This window comes from Diachasma alloeum, unplaced genomic scaffold, assembly GCF_001412515.2.
Source record: "Diachasma alloeum isolate Michigan unplaced genomic scaffold, Dall2.0 Dall_scaffold_00354, whole genome shotgun sequence".
In the NCBI taxonomy this organism is placed as follows: Eukaryota; Metazoa; Arthropoda; class Insecta; order Hymenoptera; family Braconidae; genus Diachasma; species Diachasma alloeum.
Genome location: NW_021680493.1, coordinates 1,370,545 through 1,382,421, shown reverse-complemented (window position 1 = coordinate 1,382,421; position 11,877 = coordinate 1,370,545). Strand labels below are relative to the sequence as shown.

Sequence of the window (11,877 nt, the reverse complement as noted above, 5' to 3'; positions counted from 1 at the left end):
GCGAAAGTCGACTTTCCCCCCGAAAAAAGCCTAAATATGGCACTTTGGCTCTGGGTGCAAAAAAAAAATTTTTTTATTTCTGCATTTCCGGGGCAAGTGAGGGCCTCAGTGGCATTAGGCGGGCCAGAAAATACAGAATCAGCGTTCACCCGGCGGAAAAATTCGATTTTGGCGAAAGTCGACTTTCCCCCCGAAAAAAGCCTAAATATGGCACTTTGGCTCTGGGTGCAAAAAAAAAATTTTTTTATTTCTGCATTTCCGGGGCAAGTGAGGGCCTCAGTGGCATTAGGCGGGCCAGAAAATACAGAATCAGCGTTCACCCGGCGGAAAAATTCGATTTTGGCGAAAGTCGACTTTCCCCCCGAAAAAAGCCTAAATATGGCACTTTGGCTCTGGGTGCAAAAACAAATTTTTTTTATTTCTGCATTTCTGGGGCAAGTGAGGGTATCAGTGGCATTAGGCGGGCCAGAAAATACAGAATCGACTTTCACCCGGCGGAAAAATTCGATTTTGGCGAAAGTCGACTTTCCCCCCGGAAAAAGCCTAAATATGGCACTTTGGCTGCGGGTGAAAAAAAAATTTTTTTTATTTCTGCATTTCTGGGGCAAGTGAGGGTTTCATTGGCATTAGACGGGCCAAAAAATACAGAACCTAAGGTATCCGTCAGCCCCAAGGTATCTTCTACGAAGCCTCTACTGTAGTTTTATCAGAGAAAAAAAACATGTTCATATGAGTTAATTACAAAATGTATAAATCGTATTCGATAAGACACTAGGTGACGAATTGATATCCCAAACAACAACCAAAAGTCAATGTTTTATTCACCAGCAACAACTATTATCAGAATATCTAGATATTATAGACGAATAAACAATGAATTAACATGAGAAGATAATTTACATAAATTGCAAAATGACGAAAAAAGTTACGAATAAAGCGTTTGATTCCGAGACCATTGTACATTCAGCGAGATATGAAAAATCGACGTGTTCTGCTACGTTTTGTCGTTTTATTGCTGTTAATCATTTGTGTAAAATATAATATTCCATCACTTCAGCGGTCCGACCATCTTGAATTGACGTAGTGCCGCTGGGTCATCAGTATATTTTGCGTAATTATGACGAAGGTTTTTATAAAACTGGTTTCGTAGGGCAACCGCAGTCCTTTTGACGTTTAAAACGGCCTGAAATACCGGAAAATGGGAAAATAGTTAATGAAGCCCCTTGATCAGTCAGTATTGATAGGAATGTCTAAGAGGGAAGATGTCGAATCAAGAAAATTCTCATTCCTTCATCCCAAGTTCTCAGAAAAATGAGAGGGAGTGAATAGTTTTATTTTCTAATAATACTACATTATGTCATCAGGTGATAAAAGAAATGATCGCCTTCGGCATTCCTTCCTTCCTGCGACACTCAGATAATATTTTTATTGCAGTGGGACATAAAATATTTTTTGCACTTTTCCTATGAGTATCGAACGATATTTTTTGTTTTACATGAAAACTCACCTGAACCTCGTCTAAATGGTCTTCCCAAAACTGGTGGTGTTTTGCTTTATGAATGGCGTCGTTCTTGATAAGAAATTGGGCGAGTGCTCTGCTCTCCTCTTCTGTCCAACAGTACATGCTGTAGAATAGAGATTTGATGAGTTCTCCCCATGGAAAAATATATATAGGGGAAGGTCGGGCAAAATGGGACGTATTGAGATCTTTTCCAATTGTCAATAACTTCACTTATACGTTAAAATATTCATGATTAGAGAAGATCACAAAATATTCCATTTTCCCCGACTCTCCCCTAATATAGGTCAATTTAATATATTCTTCGAATATATATAATATTTATATAAAATATATGTATTAATTTATATTTTATATAACTTTTATACATGAATCAGGCCAATTCCATATATGCAATATATAATTTTCTGATTATATATTTTTTCGTATCGGTCCCCGCACGCCTCTTCAAATTTATTCTCGCAGTGCATTGTGCATTGAAATTGTCAGGTTCTGCTATTACGTTCCTAATTCCAAATATTTACCTAGGAGTATCCTTTCCTCGCCAAACCACAATTTCCTCCATTCTCTTGAATTTCATTAGTACCTCATCGTCGTCGGTGAACTTTGCGTAATTTTTGTAAAGATGAGATATGAAACGTCGATGTAGGCTGGCAGCATCTCTGCTTGGGTGCAGTAACGACTGAACGATAGGAACATCACAAGGATTTAACATTTTTACTGTCAATTCATCTGAGAAAGCAGTGATTGGAACAACACGTACGGTAAAATTTCATTTGACATTCATTCAAACACACAACATTTACGATTAAAAAAGATGTGTGCAATTTTGATAAAGTAAAAATGGTAAAGTAAGACTGTTCCTTTTCAAAATTCTAGATTTCTAAAAATTTAATTTAAAAATACCTTGCAAGCCTTGAAACATTTATTCCAAAGATGGATTTTGTTTGCCTGACGAATTGCATCTTTATCAATGAGATATTGAATGAGCACTCGATCTTCCTTGTCTGTCCAATGTTCTCTGTGAAAAGAATGAGAAAAAAGAGAGCTTTTGTGAGAGATACGATACAGTTTATTGAAGCATGAGCTCAAGAAGTAAATCCGACCCCCATCAAGAAATATATTAAAAAAGAAAATCTGGAAAATTTGTACTTCGAGAGGGGGTGGAGGGGGGATGCATATAGAGGGCTGAAAATTTTATCTAACAAGGGGAGGGGGTTGCAGAGTTTATCTGAGCCACCCCCATCCCTCCGTTCGCATGCGTTAATTAAATAAAAAAATAAAATTCTCAAATAAAAAAAAATCTCGAAAATTGGGACTTCGAGAGGGGGTGGAAGGGGAATGCATAATAGAGGAGGGCTGAAAATTTTACTCAACAAGGGGAGGGGTCTGCAGAATCTATCTGTGCCACCTCCATCCCTCCGTTCGCTATACGCCAACAGATGGCGTTAGTAAATATCTACCTATGCACAAAATGCCCCTCAAAACGAAAACATAGACGTATCCACGTCAAAAATATATAGTATGGGCCAATTCCATGTATTTATCAAATTTGTAAAGAATATATAAAAAGATATATGAAACATATACTTTATGTATTTTTTAAAATATAAATTGGGCCAATTTGAGATGTTTTTAAATATATTTTTCAAAATATAAATTTTTCCGTGTGGGAACTACTCACTCCTGATCTTTGAGACGATCGACGTGAGGCGTTCCCTCAATATTTCTGAACTTTCTTAGGGCTTCTGGATCGTCTGTATATTTTGTATAGTTATGACGGAGAGTGCTTCTGAAACGAGCGCGAAGGCTCTCCGCTGTCCTGCGTGGATTCAATAATGACTGGAAATCAAAAAGATTGCGAAGAGCAAGTGAATCAAAACTACTGTTTGAAAATCTTTCTCAATTTTATTTCAGAGTCGAAATCAGTAGCGAAGTGGTAAAACGGTTTAAGTCAAGTTATCTTCTAGTTGAGTTTTTGAGGGATATTTCCGAACCTAAGGGAGATAGCGCAATTTTCGTAACTACATTTGTTGTAGCACTCAATCGGCTCTACAAAAAAGGTTGTAACAAAAATTTTACTATCTCCCTTACATTCTGAGATATTCATTGTAAACTGGGCAATAGTCAAAATTGACTTGTACCGTTTTATCACTTCGTTACTGAAATTAAACTTTCGAGTTGTTCAATACGAATAATTGGATGCAACTCGACGATAATCTAAACAATAGGGTTTTTTCTTCCCAGATTTCAGCACTTTGTGGTACTGAAACCCAGAGATTTTTACTGAAAATTAGAAGTTTTTTCTCTGTGTACGTCTATTATTACATGTCCATGTCCCTGTTTAAAAGACCATACCCCGCATTTCTCCAAACAATCAATCCAGACTTTGGTACTTCTTGCCCGATGGATGACATCGTTATCGATAAGATACTGGATGAGAACTCGATGCTCGTCTTCCGTCCAGAACGATCTAGAAAAATAATCAAAATGACTTTTTTCCATGTAAAAAATCTAAAAATTATTCTAGAATTCCGATAGCAGGCGCTAGGCGTCAGGGGTAACTCCGCGAATGACCCCCGACATGAAATAAGACGTCGACGTCAAAAAATAAATTGTGATGGTGGAGAAATGTTTACCCTGGTGTGTTGTTCCCTCGTGCTGTCGACAAACGAGGACGACTCGGTGGAATCGAGTTATCAATGTCGGCCTGTGAATGATCAGTCTCATCGATGGTTTGGGAAACGCTCGAGTCGTGTGAAAATCCATCGTCTTCACGAGTATTTTCACAACTTTCATCCTGAACATTGATGGAATTATCATTATCTTGATCAGTGCTTTGCAATCGCTCAAGTTTCACGAAACATTCTACTCGAGGAGGAAGCGCAGCACATCCTGCTATCTCGTGGGACTTTCCTCTATCTTTCAATTCATTGTGGAATTTAGTGCTCGAGGAATGTACGTCAATGTAATCATCGCCATTATAATTATCGTCTTCATCGCAATCCGAATTTGACAATTCATCGTTATCCCCAGGACTGCAAGCATATGATAAGATCGAGACAATGAAGACAATTAAAAAATATAGATCGATTATTCGGCATTGAATTACCCGAAGTTTGTTAATTTCAGAGACTTGTCATTGCCGCCTTCCGCATGTTCTGAGTTTACTGATCCATCGTCATCCTTAGGATTCGCAATGTCTTGGTTTACGAATGCCTGAAGCCTAAAGGTGCGAAAGTAAGTGGAGAATAAGTGCTGCAAAACATTAATATTCTACGAGTACACTGGGGTGGTTCATCACCGCACTGCTGTTGCTACATTCACCTTCCATTAGAAAAGCCATATCGAAGGGTTACGTCTTCATGATATTCTCACCTGAGCAGATATTTACAGCCGTAGGACTAGAATTTTTCTCTTAAATTTTAATCATTGAAGTAATCATCAATTTAAATATTCAAATTTCGAATTATTTATTAAACGGTAATTTACTTGGGAAGATTGACGGTTATTTGGATAATCGGAAATTCTTTATAAGAAATTTAGTATTATTTACTTAATATTATTTTCAAATGATGGTATAAAGCTGCCTTTTTGAAGTCTAAATTCCGATTTTCATGACGAATAAGAAGCAACCAGATATCATATCGGCGTTAAGCGTAAATTACGTTTAGCAAATCGTAAATTACACTTAGCAAAACGTCATTTACGTTTAGGTTTTTCTGTGCGTAAGAAACCTTCTCATATTTGAATTATTACTGAATTTTGTCTCGTTCGATCACTGGTATTTAACGACCCTAATTCGCTCGATGCTACACTGTGCGTCTAGATAGAACTGACAGGCAAGCGAAAATACGATGAAGTGATGATTGACCCCAGTACACTCATAGAGGAACGATTACGAACTGTTTCTCATAAATTACTCACTTGTAGTTCATTAACTCCTGAGGCTGGAGTGCAACAACGCTGTCATAAAAAAATTGAATATCATAGCGATCGTATCCTTTTACCCCAACAGGACTGTCTGGTTCGCAAAAAATTACGGTATCTGGACCGTCGGGCTTCGATAGTTTCCCTCCATAAGCCTAAATAAATACCCAATAAATATTGAACCAATCACAGTTGCGGGAAATTAAACAAATTCCATTATTCGCCTGAAACGATTGACAAACTCACTTCGATTATCTTCACCATATCGCTAAACTCATGAAGACTGTACCCATCCAAATAAAATTTCAGGGGAACTCCATTCGTGATAAATAAATTAGAATTGAACCAAATTGAACTTGAATAATTGGGCCCTAAATTGTCCATTCTTACTGGTATTTCGGGTGATATTTTCTAGTGCTAATTTCCTCATTCGCTCTAGTGAGAACACAATAATATCTATGACTGGTGTCTGCACAGCTCGCTCAAGGGCACACTACTGACTCAATAATAACTAACCCATCGATTCAGCGTTTTGTTTTCGAGGTTCCTGTTCTTTCCCACCAAATACAAACATTTATTAGGATCCGATTAAAGTAGCTGTACCCTTCGGCCGGGCTACGCTGTACTCTTGGATATTTTCGGTTTTTAAATTTTTCAACTAAATTGCATGGAAAAAATTTGAAAAAATTCATACCCAGTCAGTATTATCTAAATTAAATTTCGCAAAATATTGATATTTTTTCAAAAATTTCCCTCTTATAAATAAATAATAAAACTTGTTTGCAGAATGGTGGATTATTTTTTATGACGTGTCAACAAAATTCAGATTTTAGTCTTTGATTACAATGGAAATGTTGATGTTCACATAAGACACTGGGTTAAATCATGATTTTTAAACATTTCTTCTTTGAAATACAAAACGATAATTAAATTGAGAAAAAAATTAGAAATCCGAATCTAATCGAGTTCATTGCTATTTTTTGCAGCATTCAATAATCTTTGAATTTACACTTTAATTCGCTACTTTAAAGTCTCGATCATCATCTCGATCATCATCATCATCTCGATTTCCCTTTTAAGGATATCCAAATATCTTTTACAGTTTGGTACAGACCACACTACGAGGGGTTCGGCGTACGAATTAAACTCCATTTGACCCTAAGTTGCCGGACATTTTACATTTTAGAATTTTATTATTTACACTTGGACAGGTCTGAATTGGAATTTCGATATTGAAAGTTGCGTGAGTCGTCGCCAGTGATCCTGCCATATGATAGATGTAATTATTGATCCACAATCACTTCATCATGACTAATCATCTGCAGAATTGCGGTTTTACTTGATGCAGGTTAGTGGAATAAACACGGATACCGACGCTCTTTTTATGCAATTTTTATTAATTAAAATATTTATAATATATACACTCAGTACGGATAGTAAGAATACATAGAACTGCAAGATATACAATTCGATAATTTATCCAACGTATTTCGTGCGGCACTTCGTACAAAACATTCCCCAAATGTGATTCGAAAAGACAAACAGATCGCAGGTCCACTCGATGTTATTGCCATCTGATACTATCAAACACGAAGCCAGGTGAAGTGGTATCCCCAGAAGGAGACAACAAGCTCAAAATAAAGAGCTTTGCAGATGATTTTCAAAATATCCCAGAAAGGAAGCGATTCAAAGAAATTGTAGCAGAATTTTATCCCCTCGGAAAAAAAAACTCCCAACGTTTCTCCTCAATCCATTAATTTCAGAGATCGTTCAAAATGATGTGCAATTACCACTCACCCACAGATTTGCAATTTACAATAATCCACCGTCCCAAAGTGCCATAAGTGTTAACAAAACATGAAATTCCAAATCTACTCTATAAATACTGACGAACAAAAAAAACAAAAATCAATCTCACCAATGGAGCGATTAAATCCCTTGGAAAAAAATCGTTGACGCACGAAATATAATTGACGAAAAACGGGAAATGCAGAAACATTATTTTAAAAATAACTAAGAAACCTCCGTCACGTATGCGAAATTCACTAGGAGTTTCTTGCATCTTCAATGGAGAACTACAGTTTTCTTGCCGATTTATCAGAAGAATAAAGCCAACAGTTTTACAATTTTCCTATTCAACTTAGTTCATTGGGATCTTGTGAATCGAATTTAGAATAGGGATCGGCGAAAAAGTCCACAAAATGATTCAGTAAAATCGCCCAGCGAAGACACTAAGATCGTCCGTTGAATTTCTTCATGCATCTTGCTCACCAAAAGTGGTCTCTGATCAACACATGAATTGAACAAAAATAATCACCATCAAAGACCAGATTGATGCATACTGGCCACCGGAATCAAGTCCCAAAAATTTTCAAAACTCATCCTTGACCAAAAATAGGAATAATTTTTGCGACTTGTTTCGACGAAAGAAAAATTTTACTCTGTAACTCCATAAGTAAGCTCTGACATTCCTTAATTTCTCGATATTTTCGCTGACTCTTTGCCACCGGCGACGTGTTCCAGATCAAGGCCATCATACTCAAGTGCGCCGGCATTGTCATAATACGCGTAATCGTAATCATTCTTCTTGGGTGATTTGGATCGCGATGTTGTGGCATCAGTGAACTTGGCAGTTGTTGAGAATGGCCTAGCTGAGCTGTTGTACGTTGATGGTCTTGGTGTCGTCTGCTGCTGTATTCCCCTCTGATTATTACCATTGAAACTGACGGGATTGTATGTTGTGGGTGAGCCATTACGCCTGTAAAACAGAAGCGGAAGAGAAAGCTGAGTTCAGATATATGACTGGGAGTATCCTCCTTATTCCCATTGTTTGTTGAAACTGATTTATGTTCAATAATCACGGAACCAAAAGTGTCTCACCTCGATGTTGGCGTAGTAGTCTTGGGCGTCTCAGCAAGCAGATTTATACTCGAGGGGCTGAATCCAATACCCGCTGACGACTTCCCAAAATCGTAGTTAGTGGTGCTGGCCTCGAAGTACTTGGCCGTACTATCATAATTATTGTACTGTGCAACCTTCTTGGGCGCCTTAGTCACATCGAAGAACGGTGCGGGCTTGTAAGGTTTATCTGTGAACTGACCACCATTAGCATCCTGCGAGGTGTACCTGTCTCCTCCCCTGGCATTTCCCTCATTCGCTTTCTTAGTGATGGGTGCATAGGTAGTCGGCACGTAGATGCCTGTCGAGTAGCTCTGGTAGAACTTGTTGTTAGTAGTCTGAGCATTCTGCTTGGTCACACCGTTCGTCTTCCCTGTGAACTGATTATTCGCGTTGTAGGCATCATAGAAAGTACTAGCAGCTGTGGTACTCGGGAATGCAGTTGTTGACCGCTGAATGTTGTTGTAGTTTCTCTGCTGGAATCCTGTGAAGTCAGTCTGCTGATAGTTCGTGCTCGGCGCAATTGTTGTTGGTTGCACTCGTGAGGCCTGATTGTACTGCCCTTTTTGATTGTTGTTGTTGTTGTTGTGGTTGTTGTTGTTGTTGTATTGTCCATTGGATGCACTGTAGTTATCCTGATAATTCTGGTTGTAAGTCGTTGGTCTCGGTGAAGTTGCATGTTGGTAGTTCTGACTGAACGTAAATGGCTTCACTGTTGTTGATGCTGCCTGATACTTCGTATTCTGCTGATTGTAGTTGTTGTTGTTGTTCTGGGATGTTGTTCTGGCTGTTGTGCTGGGTGCTTGATAGGTACTGTAGTGCTGAGTTGTCGGGGGCCTGAAGGTCGAAGGTGCAGTGTACTTCTGAGTGTTCTGGTTCTGATTCCGTTGATTGCTGTTGTAGTCCGAAGTTGGCCGGGCTGTTGTTGGGGTTTCGTATGTTGTTCTCTGGTTGTTGTAGTAGTTTCTGTTGTAGTTGTTGTTACCATTGTTGTTGTCGCTGTAGTCCGGAGTTGGCCGAACTGTTGTTGTGGTCTCATAAGTCGTTCTGTGGTTGTTGTAGTAGTTCCTGTTGTTGTTATTGTAGGCATTGTAGTTCGCAGTGGATGACGGCGATACTGTGCTCGATGGCGCATCATTGTTGTTGTTGTTGTTGCTGTTGTACTGCTGCTTTCGGGCGATTTTTCTCACTCCGGGCTTCTTCTTGGGCTCGACGATGGGTTCATCTTGGTAGCTCTTCTCGCTGTCGTAGTCCTCGTCCTTGACATTGTTGCGACTGTTGTAGAAGTTGCTGCTGCTACTGCCGCGCAGGATATCGCGACTGTTGGAGTTCGATTGTGGGGCGTAGGTGGGGGTGGCGCGGTTCAGGCTGTTGGCGGCGGAGCGCACGGGGTCGTTGGACTCGCTTCGCTGGAGGTGATCCTGGGGTTCAGCGTCACTGCGTAAGGAGTCATAGTGAACCGACTCTAGGCCGGAGCCCAGGCGGTAGAGGTCGAAGTTGTCGGAGGCGTAGTAGAGCGTGGCGGCCTCGCAGTCAACGTCGTACCAGTCCGCACAGGTTTGCGATTCTTGGTCGAAGGCTGTGTCGTTTGGACACAGGAATCTGGGAGTAGATTCCGTTTCAGTAATTTGGGTAAATATTCAGGGTAGATTGCACGGAGGAGAAAATTTTTTACTGAATATTTCTCTCAGCGTGGTGAAAATTTCTCGTTTCGGAAATGAAAGGGTAAATTCGGATACAAAAATGACAATTATTGAGCACTTACTTGTAATCCTGCACAACCCCGGCGACGGAAACACACACGTGGAACAACTGACAGTCTGTCTCTGGATCGGCGTAGTAACTACCCACGATCTTGTTGCGACAGGTAAACGAGGTTTCCGGCATGAATTGCTGGGAGTATCTTGGTGCTGGTCGTTGCAGTCCCAACACACAGCTCCACAGTATCCCAGCTGTGGAAAACAATGCAATTACACAATTAAGATACTTCATTATACCTTCTCCACCAGTCTTTTCATTAAAAATTTAAACTCCCTCTCCACTGTGTTTTTTTATTGTTTGCATTTAAGTGAGGAAATTTCGAAATTTTGTTGTTTCATTGTCCAAACTGTAATGAATATCAGAGCGGACTAATTAGAATGACTTCTCTCACTCGAGTCACGTAATTAAAGCGATTCAATCGTTCAATTGACCCGGAAAATTGAAAAATCGGCTGGGAACAGAGGTAATGGACTTCGATCGCGGCTTTTATTTGTCTCTATTCTTCTATTATGGTACTTCATGGCTCATGTGAGATGCAGACGTGATAACCACCGGATGCTAGATATACCTTTCTACTGAAGATACATTCGCATAATGAGAAACATATTCATGCAATCGTGACGCACGCACAGTTCTACTTGGATTAGAATTTAAAAAACTCCTGTGGAAACTTTTTTTTTTCATTTCTCCTCAGTGTCAATTATCTTCTCCGTTTCGTTACCTTGATTCACCACACACAAAACACACTTTTTAATTCATCAATTGCAAATTAATTGAATGCGATTAAATAACGCAGACACAGACTTTTATTAGTTTTCTTTATTCAAAATTTGATGAATACGCAATCTCAATGAATTGGGAGACATTAAAGAGTAAAAACTCTTGCTTTTCAACTTGAAAAATTACAGGACTAAATTTTACTTCATAAGATTGGATGATAATCGTGAATATACTTCAGTCCACATAATCCACTACAGTCGTCTGCCAATTGTTGGAGTAAATAAAACAAAAACTGCAAAATTTGAAAACAAGACAATTTGACTCAATTTTACAGAAATTTGTTTTATCACTATCCTTGGAATTTTTAGTCTTTGAAGCTCCCCATTTTTTCAACAAAAAATATTCTCCGAACAAATTATATCATTTCCATAGAAACGGAAAACTCAACTGGAGATTTTGATTTCTAAAAACCCTTTTCTGTAAATCTACAGAAACGGTCCTCAAGCAAAACTTTCCTATCTCATATCGTTCCTGACATGCTCATGAATGACTAGAAGGAGAAGAAATCTATTGATCTCGTTATACCACTTCACAACAGGTCTCATCCTAAAATTGCCATTTCATTGAATATTCCCACTTCACAAAATGAATGAATAATTTGGAGAACTAACCAAAGGCAAATAGGATTATGTTCCTGAGTGACATCTCCGCTTTATTAAAAACAACTCAATGTGAAGATAAAAAATATAAAAAAATCACAATAATTGAGAATCCTAAAAAATCGTATTCCTCGTGATAATCTCGAGTGGTACCGTCTGAATTCACTTCGGGGATGCGACTGCGGGAGTGCCGGTGAATGTCTCAACGAAGAGGAGAGTTGAGACTCTCGGATCCTCACCTGGGAGTAGGATGAGTGAGTGCAGGTGGTAGGGGAGAATTCGATGGAGAACGTACGATCGTTGGAGATATGTACGTAACTTGACGTTACGTCATATTATTCTTGAGGCCCTTATACGAGATGTAGAGAACGAGTGAAGAAGAGTGAGAGT

General features: G+C 39.0%; 2 protein-coding genes across 2 annotated transcripts; both read right to left on the bottom strand.

The window, feature by feature from the left end:
- Window positions 1-789: 789 nt before the first annotated feature.
- On the bottom strand, window positions 790-5,931 carry LOC107041099. Its single transcript, XM_015261486.1, has 10 exons — window positions 5,696-5,931; window positions 5,447-5,604; window positions 4,632-4,745; window positions 4,159-4,557; window positions 3,878-3,992; window positions 3,204-3,361; window positions 2,426-2,540; window positions 2,044-2,201; window positions 1,508-1,625; window positions 790-1,183 (listed from the first exon to the last, which is right to left on the bottom strand). The coding sequence occupies exons 1-10, from the start codon at window positions 5,831-5,833 to the stop codon at window positions 1,049-1,051; spliced, it is 1,608 nt and encodes a 535-aa protein (XP_015116972.1). The 5' UTR covers window positions 5,834-5,931; the 3' UTR covers window positions 790-1,048.
- Window positions 5,932-6,841: 910 nt separating this feature from the next.
- On the bottom strand, window positions 6,842-11,659 carry LOC107041097 (homeobox protein 5). The gene is made up of 4 exons (XM_015261484.1): window positions 11,500-11,659; window positions 10,113-10,299; window positions 8,330-9,949; window positions 6,842-8,207 (listed from the first exon to the last, which is right to left on the bottom strand). Exons 1-4 carry the CDS (start codon window positions 11,531-11,533, stop codon window positions 7,922-7,924), a joined length of 2,127 nt encoding a protein of 708 aa, XP_015116970.1. The 5' UTR covers window positions 11,534-11,659; the 3' UTR covers window positions 6,842-7,921.
- Between the last annotated feature and the right edge of the window lie 218 nt (window positions 11,660-11,877).

Excerpts from the sequence above, each read along its gene's own strand:
- LOC107041097 (XM_015261484.1), bottom strand. The coding sequence starts at position 11,533 with ATGTCACTCAGGAACATAATCCTATTTGCCTTTG. Across the intron at positions 9,950-10,112 it reads GGGGTTGTGCAGGATTACAA|ATTCCTGTGTCCAAACGACA; the intron begins GTAAGTGCTCAA and ends ATCTACTCCCAG. Across the intron at positions 8,208-8,329 it reads ACTACTACGCCAACATCGAG|GCGTAATGGCTCACCCACAA; the intron begins GTGAGACACTTT and ends TCTGTTTTACAG.
- LOC107041099 (XM_015261486.1), bottom strand. The coding sequence starts at position 5,833 with ATGGACAATTTAGGGCCCAATTATTCAAGTTCAATTTGGTTCAATTCT. Across the intron at positions 4,746-5,446 it reads CAGGAGTTAATGAACTACAA|GCTTCAGGCATTCGTAAACC; the intron begins GTGAGTAATTTA and ends TCGCACCTTTAG. Across the intron at positions 3,362-3,877 it reads ATTGTTTGGAGAAATGCGGG|TCATTATTGAATCCACGCAG; the intron begins GTATGGTCTTTT and ends TTTGATTTCCAG.